Below are 18,825 nucleotides of genomic sequence, written 5' to 3'. Positions count from 1 at the left end.
TTAAAATAGTTAAACTTATAATAATAAACTTATAATAACAAACTAATATTTCCAATACATAAACTAATATTTCAAATGCATATAGAAATATTTCAAATGCATATAGAAATATTTTAAATGCATATAGAAATATTTCAAATGAATATAGAAATATTTCCAATGCATATAGAAATATTTCCAATGCATATAGAAATATTTCAAATGAATATAGAAATATTGACATTATGGCTTTAAAACAACAACAAAAATGGGAAATACAAAATTATGTTAACTTGAAGAAAGGTAATTTAAACTTAACAAGTGTAATTTTAGTTAAACTAAAAAACTGTGAAAAAAGTGTTTTCTTTGTGAACAGCTTGATAGTTTCAAAAACAAAAAAGAAAAAATCTTCAGAAAACTTTTTAAACATTTTTAAGACCAAAAGTTTAAGGTAATTTTTTTTAAAAGCTGTTTGATATTTTTAAAACTGTTTAGTTTTGTTTAGTAATATTTATTGATAAAACTCAACATCGATGTTATTATGAGCATACATGCAACATTAAATAAAGTTCAAAATACAATTTTTCAATTAAAAAAAACAACTCAATAACATGCAGAGAATAAAAAAAATTTGCAAAGGTAAAAAAAAACTTATTACTTAAGAATATTAAATTGTAGAACAATAAAACTGTTTTGGTTTGACCATTATTAAAATTTGAACGAAAAACTAATTAAGATTCAAAGAAACATGCAAAAAAAAAAAATTAATATCATACCTTCAATATTCACTTCATAGTATTTAACAACATATTCTGCTTTCTGTGGAGTTTATAATTTTGATCAACATGCAAATAATCATGCACAAAAATAATTATCGTCTATTGAAATAACATAATCTTATCTGCTAACCTTGGCTGCAACACTACAAACATAAGTTGTTCTTATTTTAAAATGTAACACAAACATTGTTTATTTCTAAAAAAGTTGCAAGCTAAACTAAAAACTGCATTTAAACTGTTACTGTCTTTGATTGAAATTTTCAATTGCAGTAATATAAACACAATACCCTTTGAACAATATATTTTCTTATACTTGAAACAAATAATGCAACAGGAATAAAGAAGACAAAACTTATTAAAGAATCTTTGGCAATAGTTTAAACAGAAGATAATTTTGGTAGTATTAGTAATTTATAAAGAATTTAAAAGAATAAATGTTAGACTGTTTTCATTAATATCATGATAAATAAAACATTAAAAAAATTATACATGCTAAATTCTTCTCTATGTCATTTTTTGGAGGTTCAGATAGTATAGTTGTTGGAACAGCACGTGCTGCTAAAAAAAAAAAAAAAATTAAACATTTTTTTTAGATTTTAATCAAAGAACATATTCAAGTATAGAAACTCCACTTCAAAAAGTTATCTAAAAACTCATACATATTGCTTGACTTAATAATGCACCTAAAGCCATTGTCTTTAAAGTCTCAATGTCTTTTCCATTAACATTATTGTAATTAGTATCCCTTCCTGCACTTGTTTGCTCAGTTAACGCTTTAAGAGTTAAAGGCTCCAATGCAATTTGAATCTTTATTGGATCTGAAAAATATTTAGACAACTCAATAAAACTTTAAACAATACAAATTTTAGAATGATAACAAGAATTGTAATCATTTTAAATAATGTAAAGAGTAGTCAGCAACAATGTTTTGCATATGCACAACTTAAATAGGTGTGCTTTAAATTATGATTTGATATAATGTAATTATTATTGTTACAAAATATTAGTTGCTAGAAAAAAACATTTGTCAAACTTTATTATTTTATTAAAAACAAAATTAAAAAACAATTTCAGCTTCAAATTTTAAATTGTATATAGAAGTGTATTTCATAGTAAATGTGTACTTGGTATTAATGTATATAATAGTTGTTTGGTAATAGATTTTCATTAAATAATTTGAAAAATGCTTTTATTATTATTTATTATTATCAAATTTTGTATTTTATTAATTCTATTTTATTATTATTAAATGCTATTACTTAGGTTGTTAGAGAAGTTCATAGAGCTTCATCTATAAAAATACAATGAGACAGGAAATAATTAAATATTTATATATCATTTTAAACTGTGTTTAATTATGAACATTTTAAGTACTTGTTAAAACATTTTGAACGTTTATTAAAAAAGTTACTTAAATTTTATTATATACGTTTAAAAGAAAAAATTAAAAAATGGAAAAATTTGAATATTGAGCATATATCAAAACTTGTGCTCTACTTGGAGTTTCAGTACAAGCCGTAACCAATGAATTGGTTTTAGTTCATGGTGACCAAGCTCCAAAATATAGTACAGTTGCCAAGTGGGCTACTTTATTTAAAGATGGTGGAGAGAGTCTCAAAGATGATCCTCGCTCAGGGCCCCCTCAAACCACGTATAAAGCTGAGAATATTAAATGTGTGCGAGCCATTATTGAAGATAATCTGCATGCAAAACATGATATAATTGAAGCCCTGACATCAATTAATTGTTTTACAATCAACAAAATCATTCACAACACACTTAAAAAAACATCACGTTGGATACCCTTGGATCATGTTGGATACCCTTAACATCACGTTGGATACCCTACGAGTTAACCAATCAAAATTGCAAGAATAGACATGACCCATGTAAGGAAAACTTAGCCCTTTTCAGAAATGATCCACGGAGACTATGTGATATTATTACAGGGGATGGAGTCGTGGTTTTATTTGAGACAAGTTGGACACAATTCAGCTAACACTAGTTGGGTCAGTGAAGGTAAAAGTCCAAGAACTATAGTAAGATGCGACAGGTTTCAGCCGAAAAACATGTTCGACATCTTCTTCAAAACAACAGGTGTTGTTCATTTGGGTTATGTTGAAAAGGAAGACACCATTACTAGCGAATTTTATAAAAAAATTGTTTGAAACCTCTTATATGCAAAATAAATAAGCAAAGACCTAAAACAGGCACTCAAAATTTCAAATTTCTCCATGATAACACTTGACCCCAAGTTACTCAAACCGCCACAAATTGTCTAAACCAAGCTGGAATTACAATAATTTGCCACCCACCATACTCACCAGATTTAGCTCCATCCAATTATTGGCTATTCAAATCTTAATGACAATACTGACGTCAAAAGTCAAAAAACTTGCATAACAAAGCTACTTCAAAGTATACCCAAAGAAGAGTATAAAAAAATGTTTGACAAATAGCTTGAAAGGATGCAACTTTGTATAGATAATGATGGACATTATTTTGAACATTTAATAAAGCAAAATTAAAAAAAAACTATTTTTTTTTTTTTTTATATAGGGGAGTTCTACAAACTTTCCTAACAACCTAAGTTTATTGGTACCACTTGAATTAATAGTACATTTATATATTTTTACCAAATTCACGTCACTGAATTTAGAGTTACTGAAGTTGAGAAAGCTTGTGTTTTTTTTTACTTCAAGTAAAAAAAACACAAGCTTTCTCAACTTAAATCTATTACCAAATTATTATTATATACATTATTACCAAATACACAAGTCTTGTGTTTTTTTTAATTTTGTTTTTAAATTCTTTCTCAACCGTAAACTCTGAAACTCTTGTTTAAGACCTTAAGCCTTGTTTAAAGATGCTGCAAAGAGAAATAGGTTAATTAAGGTACTTCCAAAGGTGTAAGGTAGATTTAAACAAGAAACCTCATAATTGTGAGCTGAGTGTTCTACAGCTAGTATACTCCTGATTAAAATTATTACTTTATTACAAAATATTTGATTCATACCCCTTAAACCGATGGCATAACATTAGTTACTTTAAACTACCCCCAAAAAAAAAAAAAAAGTATGAAATTAACCATTCTTTGCAGCAGTATTTAATGTCATTGGTTGACTTTTGGGAAGAGTAGCTGAAAAAGTAGATGCTCCAGTATTAGAAGGTGAAGAAGCAGAAGGCTCATCTACTGGTACAAGTTTCAAACTACCATAAGGTGTTTGTAAAGTTTGTCCAGGTTTGAAAAACAAAGATTTTTTTATTGCTTCAACGCTGTTACTTTCATAACCAGGTTGTTCATTTATGCCGAAATCAGTTGTATCAAAAAGCAAACCACCATTATGAGATGGAAGTAGATGCACAGGACCTGTAATAAAAAGATTCTTGACACTAACAATCACTTTTAACTATTTGTAATTTTAAAATTATAAGACTTTTTGTAAGCTTTTATTATTTCTTTAATATTTTAATTTTAAAGTGAACTATATGTTCATAATTTATATAATAATATTTATGTAACAATTAATAATTATTAAATAAAATTAAAAAAAAAAAAAAAAAAGACAAAAAACTAATACTTGTAAATATACTTATTATGTAACATAATACTATTGAAATGAAGAAACAATTTATTTGTTATTGTATAACTAAAGAATTAACAACAGGTAACTACCAAAAGGCTGAATCAGGGCTGCTTACCTGTATTTCAGGACTGCTTACCTGTATTTCGCTTTGTTGCATTATTGTTTCTTATTTTATTCAAAATATATGTTGGGGATTCAGAACTGATAGGTTCTGTAACTTTTAAAATTCCATCAGCAGCGTCACGGTCTGACTTGATTTCTATAACATTACCTTTCCTAATATCAGATAGAGGCTGACTATTACTCTGAATGTATTCAGATTCATCTATTATTTGACTTAATATAGCAGCTCCTTGCTTAGGATCTCCATGACCAATTTTTTTGGCAAGATTTTCAATTGCCTTTTCCTCAGCAGAAAATATTTTCGATTTCATTAATTCCTTGTCTTTGATTTTTTCGATTTCCAATTTTCTTAGTAACTTATCTCTTTCTTTAATTTTTTCGCTGCTAGGAAAAATTGATCCTATTTGTGAAGCAAAATGCTGTTCATCAAACTTCATCAAGTCGTGAACTTTATTTAGTATTTTTAATTCGCTGTTCTTATTAAATTTTTCTAGGTTTTCTAGTGCATGATCTTCTAATCGAACTGTGTTTAAATATTTTACACCATTTTTAGTGTGGTAACATATCATGACCTTGTTTTTTTCAGATTGAAAAGGGCAGGGGAAAAACACTCTTTCTTCACTATCAAAAGCAGGTAATAAAGTCTTTTTTTTGTCAAATGCAGATTCATCATTTTCTGTTTTTGGAATAAATTCTTCATTTTTAAAGCTGTTTTTGCTATTTTCATCATGGCTTTTACCTTGAGAGTATGAATTAAAAGACTGATGTTCAACATTTCTGTTATCACGATTCCAATGATCCTGATCTCTCGTTGTTTCTGACTGAAATTCTTTATGACGAAATGATTTTGGTTTTTTTTGTCTATGTTTATCATTTGTAACAGTAATCCCTTCATCATTTAATAAATGTTTTGTTTTTATTGAGTTTGACTCACTTGTCTCATCATCAAAAGAAGAATCATTTTCATCTGCACAGTTTTTTTTTTGACAGCCCTTTGTTTGAGCATTAGAAGAACTGTAAAACATTTTTAAAAGCATACCAATTCCACCAGAATGAAAACGCTTGTCATGGAAAAATCTTTTCGGAAAAAAAGATACCTCTCTCAATGGTAACGATTGAATAGCTTTCTGGAATGAAACATCATCCCCATAGTCTCCTTTTTCTAAAAAGTAAAAAGGGTCTTTAGGATCTTTTCTAAAATTTGAAGAATCGTATTTTTCTTTAATAAAATCTTCAGAATCAATATTATTAGAATGCATGCTTGATTGATTTTCAGGATCATCACCAGATCCTTCACTAGATTCATCATTTTTTTCATATTTATTATTATTGCTTTTATCTTCAAAGTATTTCTTCACTGTTGACAGGTAATTTTCCATGGCTTTTTCATGATTTTTCTTGTAATTTTCTTCCTTAGCTTTTTTTTGTAAGTATCTCAAGAAGCCTTTAAAAGAAAAACCTTTGTTACCAAATTTTTTAAGAAAGTTTGAAAAGATCTCACTAAAAACATGTTCATCTTCCTCCTCTAAACTTTTAAAAGTGTGTTCAGATGCTTGATTCTTGTATAGCTCATTATATTCACAGTCTTTGCATTGATCATGAAAGTCTGCATAAGAACTACGTGAATTATCAAATGTTGGATGATTTTCATATTCATTTCCAATAGAAGCATCTAGATCTTTTGTTGTGCCAATTGTTGCACTGAGGTCTTGAGTAATAAAACTCTTCTTAAATGGTTTTTCGTGTATCATAATGGATTTACTGTTGATTGTCTGTGAGTTATGTCGATTGTTTTGTTGTTGTATGTCATTTAGTAACAGTTTGTTGTCTATGAAAAAAAAAAAATATTTATATATATATATATGCAAAAAAAGTTATTATTAAATAAATTTTTTATAACTTTTTTTAAATTTTTTATAACTAATCATATTAAAGTTTTTATTTTAAATTTTTTTTAATGAAATAATCAAAAATATTTTAAAAGTATTGATCAATTAAAATACTTTTTAAAACAAAAAAATTATAAACGAATAATTTTATTAGAAAATTTATTTGAAATTAAAAACTAAGTAACCATGTGCTAAAATAAACAACAGAAATTGATGCATGATTAAAACTCATTTTTTCCCTGCTATCCTTATGCTTTTTTTATAAACTTTTTAAAATAAGTTGTATTAACACACATGTTGGTTTTCATTTCAAAACATTGCAAGCTGACATTATTTCACAAATATAATAGATGATTGATGATTCAGCATTTTGTAAGACATGACATTGAGTTTAAAAAAAATAAAGATTAATAATAAATTAATAATAATAAAATAAATATTAATGACATTAATGACATTAATGACAATAATGATAACAACAATAACAATAATAATAATAATCAAGTAACTTTAATTTCTAAAAAATATTATGAATAATAACAAAACTAAAATAAACCATTACCCATTTCTAATCCCATGTTGATAAGATTTAATGAATCTGGATCATTTTGAAATAAAACTTCTGGATTACTTGAACCATAAACTTGTTTACTATAATCAATTACATCAGGGTTTTGCCAATCTTGCCAATTATCCATATGGTTTGTCAATCTAGCTCCTAAAGTTTCAAAATTATCACAAAGGTTTTAATTTTAGATTCACAAAGGTTTTAATTTTAGCTTTTACTGCTACACTTCTATATATAAGTTTTTACCAAAAATAAACTTTTAAATTGGAAAAAAAAAAAGATTTGTTAAAAGTATTTTTCAAAAAAAATCTGCGAAACATAAAGAATTTAGATCTAAATAAGTAGTTAAATAGAAAAACTGAAAAACAGAAATATCGCGGCGTTAGAACTATCTTGTTATATTTCCACTTTTTAAAAAAATTGAGTTATTGATAGTGTTTTATAACTCAGAACAATGTTTTTCTATTATATTGAAACATTGAAAGTTAATAGTAAAAAAATTGCAGAAGAAATGTTTTTATATGCCGACTCCTTAAGATTTTATTTTTTAAATTGTTTTATCTCAAAACTCAAAAATGACAGAACAAGATAATTCTAATGTTGAGATATATAATACATGAAAATTCCATGCATGTTCTGCTTAAAGTTCAGTATTTACAGAACTCCAAATTTACTGTTGAACTGGTAAATAAAATCCAAATTTTATGATAAAACATATAAGAACTTATCAAAATATATTAAAATCAAAATATAAGAAAATCCATTTAAAAACAGAATATTAGTTTTGAGACTCAAAATGTTTTCAATGCTCTTTAATACATTCTGGATTGGAAAGGTAATTGTACAGGTTTATTTTGTCTTCTCTTCGTAAAAATAAAAATTCATGATAATACAATGACTTGAATGTCTCGATATGAGTGGTTCAAAAGTAGCAACACTAGGTTTAATACTCTCTGATTAAAACTTTGGGGTTAAGAATGAATCATGAAATTGGTGAATTTTTGACAGTAAGCTATTTTATTTTGTTCTGCAATCAAAAATGAGGGAATCATTATTTGTCTAACTTTTCTTGATTTCTTTTTAAATTTTAAATAAAGAGTTTGAAAATTCAAAGATAAAAGAAAAAATTTGGACTTGTTACTACAGACTTCATCCTTGTCACTTACTCTCGAACTTTTTCAATTTTGTGGGTATAACAAGTTTGATGTTTAGTTAGAGAAAGCATTTGCTTAGCTGACAACATTGTTTTCAATTTTATATACAAATTTTAAAATAGCTAATATTTCTGTGATAATGGCTTCAACCCTTTTGGTTGGCTTGGATGAATACTACTACTTGTGTACCTGTTACTACAGTTACTGAAAATCTAGTAAAACAAAAGACATTTTACAATTGACAATAATGAATTAAAGCTTCTTATTCTTTAATAGCACTGTGACCTTTAGAATTTAAAGCCGTTAAAGGAATAAAGAAATTTTAAAAAAATGGTTTTATTATTTTAAAACAATATAAACATTTTGAAAAATATTAAAAAACCAAGGTATTCAGATATTTACAGAGATTATCTGCAAAAAAACTTATTCTTTTAACATTTTTTATTTTTATTATTTCAAAAAATATTTTTTTTTACATTTAAAATTTAACAGTAAATTTTTCATAAAAGCCTAACACTAGTTATGTCTATTTAAAAGCATGTGTTTTATATTTATTTGTATTTAAAAACATTCTTTTAAATAATATAAACACGTGTTATATTATTCAAAAGAATGTGTTATATTATTTATATTTAAAAGCATGTGTTATATTATTTATATTTAAAAGCATGTTTTATATTATTTAAAAGCATGTGTTATATTATTTATATTTAAACTTTTAAATAAAGATTGTTTATATATAGATTTTAACTTGTAAACAACACATAAAAATTTCTCCTGTAAACTTATCATAATCAATTAATACAAAATGTAATGGTATACCTAACCCTAAAATGTTGGAATTAATGTTGCCCATGTAGTTTTCATTAAATCCAATCTGTGAATGTAATCTATCAAAATTTTTTTGGTAAGCATTATTTAGGTTACTTATTACTCCAGTTCCAACAAAACCATGATCATCTTCTCCTGGGCACAAGTCATCATTATAGTTACTTCCTTGAACAATCGGATGATTATAATTTTCAATTGGTGCATTTAATTGAAATTCATTTTTTCTTCTGTCGACATTGAAACCACAGTTAGATCTTCTTCCCTGATTATTCAAACCATTTACACTTTGAGATCCATGCATTCCATTACCACTTTGTTCTATCAGTTTCACACCACTTATGTCTTGTAGGTAATTGTTTTCCCTATGAGATGAACTGTGAGCTGTACTGCTGTCTTAAAAATAAAAAATAAAATATATATATATTTATATACACTTTTGCATTGCTGTCTTTTTTTAATATTGATAGACTGCCTGCCTAAACTAAAACTCCCAATCAATGTAGCAGCACTTCTTGCATGTTCTACCTATTTTTCATTTGATGTAGCAGCACTCCTTACATGTTCTACTTATTTGTCAGTAGATCCATGTACACTCCTCACGTGTTATACTTATTTGTTAGTTGATGCATGTACACTCCTCGCATGTTCTATCTATTTGTCAGTCAATGTAGCAGCACTCCTTGTATGTTCTATCTACTTGTCAGCTGATTTGTGTACACTCTTGTATATTCTACTTAATTGTCAATAAATTTGTGTACACTCCTTGCATGTTCTACTTAGTTGATGTATGTAGAGTCTGTCGTGGTAATCCCTGAATAAATGAGTCAATTAAAAAAAAAAAAATTATAGAACACGAATACATTAGATAATAAAAAAAGTAAAAAAATAATTAAATTCTGGATGTTTTTATTTTTATTAAAAAAATAAACAACATTTTAGTCTATTAAGTTGCATTTTTGTGTTTTTTTTTTTTTAAAAAAGATAAAACTTAATTATTTTCCACAATTCATTTTATGGTTTTTACATAAAGTTTATTTTGATTTATTTTTATCTTGATTTTGTCATCTTTAAACACAAAGAGTTGTTTAGTGGTATTTTATATACGAAAAAAATATATACGAAAAACTAGAAAGAAAAATTTTACTTTAAAAAGTTAACTTGGTCTATCCTAAAAAGATGCTTACAAAAACATAACAAAAAAATGTTTACTTTGTTCATATAAAAAACTAGTTATTTTACTCTATAAAAATACCAAAGAGCTACTGAATAAAAAAACAGAGATGATTGATTCCTAAATGTCATCACAAAAATAAATTCCTATTAAACAACCATATACCTGAAGACCCCAACTATATTTATTTAAGATAAAATATTTGATAATGTTAATATGTATTTTTATATATGCAATTATGCAATTATCAGCCTAAACTATTTGCAGACAAGTTTTATAAAAATAAATAGTTCTAAGTTAGTTCTAATTTTAAACTATTTTAATTTATAAGTAATAGGTTTATTTGCAATTAATTCAAAGTATTGTAGCGTTGTTTTAATTTATTGCCAATAACGGATAGGTTGATTTTAACTGGCCCTATTTATTTTGTTTGTAGTAATATTATTTTTGATGCGTGCGCAGAATTTATTGTGCTTTCAGATGGGACGAAAAAACGTACCGCAGGGCTTCATTGAACTGGCCCGAAAAGAAAAGAACCATAAAAAACATCACAAATTTTAATAACTTCATACAGCATTTTTAGTTCTCGATTTTAAGAGTGAAGAATTTAGTTTAGAAGTTTTGTTGACTCAATAAGGTACAGTAATATTAGGAAACTTTATAACATTAAACGTAAACATTTATTTGTAAAAATAATGTAAACACTGTACATTTGTTAATATTGGAATTTCACTGTGAATATTAACACTGTTTATATTGCAATATTAACAGTGTTTATATTGCAATATTAACAGTGTTAGTATTAGTTTCTTAAACTGGAAATGTAAATAAAAAATTTATCAAGTAGTTATTAGGAGCATAAATTAACAGGAATAAGAACATGGCAAAAATATGATATTAAAAACAATGTAACAGAAATTACTTGTATAAACGTTGGTCTGACATTTTAAGAGATACAGTTAGGTAAAAGAAATTAGTTTTTATTTTTTTTCAGAAACTAGATTTTCTAGGACAAGTCATTTTATTCTATAATTATAAACAGGAATAGTAAAAATTATAAGTTTGGAAATTTTATAGTTTAGAAAATTGATTTTAAAATATTATAGAAAAGTCCTGCATTTTTTTTAGAATCAACAATCTTGTACATTTTATAATACTTGTTAGTGAACTACATTTTTCAGACATATATTGTTTTATTTATTTTTAAAAATTTTGAAGCTTTTTTTTTTTTTTCTTACAGAGAAAAAAATTGTGGCTCAGCCATATTGATGATGATCTTGATTTGTGTATTGTTTGGCAAGTTTATATGTTGTGACACGAGAAAATTTAGTCATTTCTACAAATATAATAAGAGTTATTGCACTTTTGAAATTCTTGTTCTTTTCTCGTTGAGGGATTGCTAAAGTTTATTTTTTCCAAATAGCTTATGTATCATATTCTGTGGCATAATGAATCAGCTACTGAAAATTGTTTACATTGTTTGGTGGCAGTTTAGTCATTCTATCTTTTAAGTGGTCAATTGGATTGACGCTGAACCAGAGCCAATATCAACCATGATAATAAGCATTAAACACAAGTTTTAAAGACTGGATTTTTAAGTAAAGATTAAAATTAGTCAATATTATTATTAGTTCAATACAACAAAGGTACAAACAACAGAAGATATAAAGAAAATTTTTTTTCAATCACAAAAACTCTATTACTGGTGATACTGTTACATTTCATAATACAGCTTCAATAATTGCTACTTCCAAAAAGGCACTAATTAAAAAAATATACAAAGTTTAGATTATTTAAAAATGTTGGACATTTACCATTGCCATCGAAATAAAAAAATCAGAGTATTTTATTGAAATTTTTTTTTTTTTTTGGGGGGTGGGGGGAACAAAGCTAAAGTCAAAGAACTAAAACTATATAAATATTTATGTACGCTTACAAACAGATATTAAGTTTTTATCTTTAATTACATAAAATTGTTAAAGCATGTAAAGACAATGTAAATAATCTTAAGAAGTTTACTGCTATTTATGACTGACATTCTAAATGTTGTATTTAAGAATTATGGATTTAATTAACTAAAATATGTGTTGTATTATGAAAAGATTCTTTAAAAAATTTTTTATGTTGTTAAAGTATCTTTATTGTTTTTGTTGACCCTTTCGTCATAGAGAGTTAAATGTATATGTAATGTTACATTCTTTATTATTTTATCGATTATTAATTAAGATTAAGAGTCCTTCTTGACTGAACTACTGTTGATAAAATTTTGAATCTTGTTAAAGTCATATTCTAGTTACAATATAGATTAAAGTTATCTTATTACAATAATTTAGGTTCATTAATAAGATAATTTAACATGAACAAAATTGATAGTTTATTGGCAAAACGTTTCTCGTCATTCGGCCTTCAAAAAAAACTAGAAATCAAAAATCTTGGGGCATACCAACCAAAAGGTGTTCGTATAACTCAAGTTGATGGTAAAAAAACATGAACATTTTGTGTATCATGGTTTGAAAAAAAATCATAGTTAAGTATTAGGTGATGAAAAAAATTTGTTGTTTTGTTTTTATTATGTTTTGTTTCGTGGCAAGAGCTTGTGGGCAGAAAATGGCTGTAAAGATATGAAACATCTTTCTGAGTAAATACAAAAACACGAATCCAGTAAAACACATATAAGTAATTCGTTGCAGTTTCAAATGCTTGGAAAGATAAACATATTATCGACAATTGATGCTGGATACAGTCTTAGCATAAAAAAAGATAATGAATTAGTTGACAAAAACAGACATTATCGAGTGTTATAGATTGTATAAAATTTTGTGGTGTAAACGAATTGCCCTTAAGAGAACATGACGAAACTATTGACTCAAATAATTGAGGGGTATTTTTAGATATGGTTTCATACACAGCTACATTGGATAGTGTGTTTAGTAATCATCTTAAAGATTCAAAAATAACAAAAAATACTTCGAAAACAAAACAAAATGACATTCTAGAATGTATGTATAAAGTATACATAGAAGAAATTAAACGTGAGATAGATAAAGCAAGATTTGTTTCCTTGCAAGCAGATGAAACAACTGATGTATCTTGTCGTTCTCAGTTTGTCATTATTTTGCGTTATTTAAAAGGTTATCAACCAGTTGAAAGATTTATAGCATTTATTGATGTTCAGGATAGAACTGCTATGGGTCTTACAAATATATTAAAAGAAGAATTAAATTATTTTGGTCTGAAGGAAAAATTAATTGCACAGGCTTATGATGGTGCAGCAGTTAAAAGCGGATCAAGGAATGGAGTCCAAAGTCTAATAAAAGAAGTTTACCCAAATGCCCATTATGTTCACTGCTATGCACACCTTTTTGAATTTAGTTTTAAAGAATTTTGTGTGGCAATCTGTTGAGTTCAAAAAATGTTTGGAAGATTTAGAGTTCAACTTTTTTTTATCTATTTTTTATTCAATTTTAAAATACATGTTGATGTACTTTACAATATATTACAATAAAGTAACAGCAACACTATTACAATCAAGGAGGCTTTTGAAAAATTTGAGTTATCTATAAATTTTGTGCGAAATAGCATCACTGATAATGTTTCTGGATCGATTCTTAACGATTGCGAAGAAATGCATGAAAACCAAATGAAACGAAACACATCAATCGAACTACTAATAGAAGATGTTAAAGATGCTTGTGATAAAGTTATTTACGAAATTAGCGACAGGTTTAGAAGCATTGAAATATTTAAATCATTTTCAATTTTGGATCCGAAATATTTCAAATTTAATAGGCAACATTTTCCTCGGAATAAAAAATATTCTAACAAACTATCCAATGCTGATTGAAGTTAAGTTGATGTCCAAACCCTTTTATATGAAAATGCTGTTTTTAGTGATATCGGCACCATTAATGCCCTATCCCAATTTATGCATGAAAATAACTTGATTGAAATATTTTCTGAAGTATCAATGTTGATAGAGATTGTTTTAGTCATACCTGTGTCTGCAGCCGATGCTGAACGGTGTTTTAGTACTTTAAAAAGAGTTAAGACACTTTTAGAGAAATTCCACAGGTCAAGATCGGTTAAATGCATTAGCTGTACTACCAATACATAAAGATTATTTACAGGATATTGATCAGTTTAATCAAAAAGTAATCAAAAAGTTTTCTCTTATGAAACAGAGAAGAGCAGAATATTTGTATAAATAATATGCTTAAATCATTGTTTTTAACATCATTCTTTATTTTAAAATATATTATACCTTCATGAAAATTAGAGTGTTAATCGTAATTTTTTATTTTTATGACTTACTTCAAACTAACTAAAAGTTTTTACCATAAAGTTAAAACAAAATAAAAATCTAAAGAACAAATATTAAAATCTGTTCAAATCATAATGCACTATTATCAGGGCAGTTTTCAGTCAGTTTTTGCTGCTTTTTACATAGGTTTAAAAGATTCAATGCCATAAAATACTTATGCTTTATTTTGGGAGTATGCTAGCACTTAACTCTCTCAACCAATCAAAAAAGGCTAGCGACCAAAAAATTCCTAACAAACACCAAAGTATCAGTTACGCTGACAGCGAGTCGTTGCGATATTTTTTGGTTAATATTTGCTGGCCCCACCAAAGTTTATATACATATATATATATATACATACATATATATATATATATATATATATATATATATATATATATATATATATATATATATATATATATATACCAAAAATTAAATTAATTTTTATAATAAAAAATTTAATTTCCGGTATAAATTGAAGTTTTATTAATTTGATCATTCATTTCTGATGAGTCTTTATTGATGAAACACAGTGTTAAATGAAAAAAATTTTGCTAAGTGATTTTCTACTAATTTATAATTGCTCTGTTCTTTTAAGAACATTGAGCACTCTATTTTGTAGAATACATTTTAAAATTGTTTAAGTGTATATATATATAATATATAATTTATATATATATATATATATATATATATATATATATATATATATATATATATATATATATATATATATATATATATATATTATATATATATATATATTATATATATATATATCAACCCTCAGAATTAGGTTCAGCATTCAGGTGAAAATAATAAACAAAAAAAAATAAGATTGAAAAAAATAGTTAAAATCAAAATGGAATAACAAACATATTAATAATAATAAATAATTAAAATAAAATCTGCAAAACTTTAGTTCATTTTTCAAATATTTAAGCAAACATTAACAAGAAAAGTAAGTTAACTCAGCATTTATTTTTATGTAAATTTTATGCTAAATGTTTGCGTGTTAGTGGATTTGTCAAACCCTGTTTCAAAATCTTGTGCCAACATGACGCTTGACCAGCAAATTTTTGCCAACCTTATTTTCCCTGATAGAGCTAATATATATATATATATAAATATATATATATATATATATATATATATATATATATATATATATATATCGAAATAATTATTCAATGGTTGCCGATCAACATCTTACATAATCAAATAATCAAAAATTTAAAATGCATTTTTTTTTTTACCATAATCAAATTGCTATTGCTGTTTTAACTTTAATTATTTTTTTTTGAATTTAAATAAATTGATCTGCCGGGTTTGTTTGTTTTGCCGGGTTTTTTTTTTAATTTGTTTATTTAAAATTTAAATAAATGTTCGTTTTGCCATATTTCCTTTTAAATCTTTTATCTTGAGTATAAATAAAATATTGTCATATTTATTTTAACTATTTTATTTAGTATACAAATAATTTTTTTTAGTTAGAATTAAAATAAACTCTGCCTTTTTTTTAAAGCATTTTATCTAGAGATGTTAAAATAAAATATAAATTAGTTTTTGTTTTTGCCGTTTTTATTTTAATTATTTTATTTAGAAAATAAATAAAACCGATTTTATTTTATTTAGAATTAAAAAAGTTGTTTGTAATTAAATTAAAATGAATTAAATTTAAAACATAATTCATTTTAATATAATTTTGTTGCTAATTTAATGTTTTTAACTTTCTGTATTTCCAATGTTTTTCTATTAATTATTACGAGGTGAACATGATATACTTTTGAAGAACTATTTTTTGATAATTATAGGAACCAGTTAAGTGTTCATGGGCCTTGGGGTACCACTTAAAGTACTTTTTTTTGGAAAATTTTTAATTTCTAGTATTATTTTGTTATATAGAACACATTTAGAGGGTGAGAGCAGACATTTAAAAAAAAGTTGTTTTAAGGACCACCCTAATATATATATATATATATATATATATATATATATATATATATATATATATATAAACATATATATATATATATATATATATATATATATATATATATATATATATATATATATATATATATATATATATGTATATATGTATATATGTATATATGTATATATGTATATATGTATATATGTATATGTACATATATATATATATATATATATATATATATATATATATATATATATATATATATATATATAAACATATATATATATATATATATATATATATATATATATATATATATATATATATATATAGTATTGGTCATTAATAACAATCCATCACATTATTTTAGTATGGATATAAGTTTGAACTAAAATATTTTATAAACTAAAAGTGATTTTTTCCTAAGTTTTATTTTTTTATTAAAATAAATCAAATAATCACAATATAAATTTATTATGAAATAATAAAAATTAAAAAAATTAAAAACTAAAATACTGAAATAAAAACAAGTGTTCATTTATATCAAAAAAAAATGTGACCAGAATAAACAAACCACGAAAAAACAAAATTAACAAACCTTAATAAAAAATACTTACAAAATATTAAAAAAAAAAATTAATATTTTGTTGACAATCCTTTTGCTTTTAAGCATTCATTGATATATTTTGGCATGGAGTTCAATAAATTCTGAGTAATCTCTTTTGGAACACTATTCAGAAATTTTGTTACTAATTCTTTCAGCTGGTCCAGATCTTTTATTTCAATTTTACCAAGACTGGTTTTAACTCAGGCCACAAATTCTCTATGTAATTGAGATCTGGACTATTGACAAGCCAAGACATGGTTTAAATGTTGTTTTCTTTAAATAATTGACTGCAAATCTTAGCAGTATGGGGCATTATCTTGTTGGAAGATTCCTATGTCTTTCAGGAAAATGTCAATAGAAGGCATTAAATACTTATCCAATATGTCTAAATATCTTTGAGAATCTTTCCATCAAATATTTTGAATATGTCCAATATTCAAATATATTTTGAATATATCCAATATGTCTTTATTTGTCTTTTATTAATCCAATATGTCTTTATTTGTCTTTTATTAATCCAATATGTTTTTATTTGTCTTTTATTAATATATTTTGAATATATCCAATATAATACAAAATATATAAAATATATTTTGAATATATCCAATATGTCTAAATATCTTTGAGAATCTTTCCCTCAAATATTCTTATGTCTTTTGGGAAAATGTCAATAGAAGGCATTAAATACTTATCCAATTTTTCTAAATATCTTTGAGAAGCTTTCCATCAAATATTTTGAAACAACTAACACCTTTATAGTTCATGCAGGCCCAGATGCCTATACTACCGTTACCATGTTTTGTTCTATACGTAGAACAATTTGGGTCCATTTTTTTATGTGGTTTTCTTCTCAGCATTACTTAGTTTTTTCTTAAATCAAAATCAACGCTTATTTCATCTCTGAAAAAAAGGTTGTGCCACATGCTCATAAACCAAATTTTATGAGCTAAACACCAGGTTTTTGTTTTCTGATGTTTTATAAATTGATGTGGTTTTCCACGAGCAGCTCGTCACATGTAATTGTGTTCTTGTAGTACTCTTCAAATTGTTTGAGCACTAGCAGCAACACCAGCAGCTTTTTGTCTTTTTTGACTGAGATCAGTAGATATAAATTTCTATTTTTTATCACTATGCAAATAAGTGAACATTTATTTCTTTTATTTGAAATGTTGACTCTTCCAGGACATGGAAGATTTTGAATTGGATTGTACTTTTATCGGCTGATAAAAGTGGCATGTGTTGTGTTAAAATGTTATGCAGTTTCTCTCATTAAGATGTTTTGTTCATTCATTACTATGATTTTACCTTTTGTTATACTATCAATAATTTTTCCAGTCAATTTGATTGTTCTATTGCTATAATATTGTAGTTAATTAGATACTCATTTTTCTATTTTATTTTTACGCAAATTTTTTAAATATTTATAACAATTTAAATAAAAAGTCTTAAATAATTATAAATAGTTTGCAAATGAGTAAAAGGACAAATGAAATTTTGAAGGAAGTTTGAAATAATAGAGTGGATTGTTAATTTTGGCCATAATAATTTTTTATAGATTATGAGGAAATATGTAAAAAAAAAGCAATATAATTGGCACATCAAATAATATTTTTATGAATATCTATATTTATTTGTAAGAAAATAGGATGCTCTTCAATATACATTTTTTATATCTAAGAAGAATCAAACAATCATTGATTTAATATCAATCAAAGTCGAATGATATAAAAAAAACTTGCTGGATTGTTATTAATGGCCAATACTGTGTATATATATATATATATATATATATATATATATATATATACATATATACATATATACATATATACATATATACATATATACATATATACATATATACATATATACATATATATATATACATATATACA

The 18,825-nt window shown here is 25.2% G+C and overlaps 1 protein-coding gene across 11 annotated transcripts in view; it reads right to left on the bottom strand.

Moving 5' to 3' along the window:
* The window catches only part of LOC100201507 (uncharacterized), a 95,698-nt gene that overhangs the window by 58,934 nt on the left and 17,939 nt on the right, over positions 1-18,825 (bottom strand). For 2 of the 11 annotated variants that reach the window (XM_065792427.1, XM_065792430.1), the window contains exons 8-13: positions 8,902-9,303; positions 6,920-7,075; positions 4,482-6,296; positions 3,847-4,128; positions 1,442-1,576; positions 1,248-1,316 (exon numbers count right to left, since the gene is read on the bottom strand). In XM_065792427.1, coding sequence (XP_065648499.1) covers positions 1,248-1,316; positions 1,442-1,576; positions 3,847-4,128; positions 4,482-6,296; positions 6,920-7,075; positions 8,902-9,303 — 2,859 coding nt within the window. Of the gene's footprint in view, positions 1-1,247; positions 1,317-1,417; positions 1,577-3,846; positions 4,129-4,481; positions 6,297-6,919; positions 7,076-8,901; positions 9,304-18,825 lie in introns of all 11 variants that reach the window. The other 9 variants (XM_065792426.1, XM_065792429.1, XM_065792435.1 and 6 more) reach the window with 5 other exon arrangements.

Source organism: Hydra vulgaris, chromosome 03 (assembly GCF_038396675.1).
Source record: "Hydra vulgaris chromosome 03, alternate assembly HydraT2T_AEP".
NCBI classification, from domain to species: Eukaryota; Metazoa; Cnidaria; class Hydrozoa; order Anthoathecata; family Hydridae; genus Hydra; species Hydra vulgaris.
Note: the sequence above shows the minus strand (reverse complement) of the source record. Positions and strands in the feature narration are given on the sequence as shown.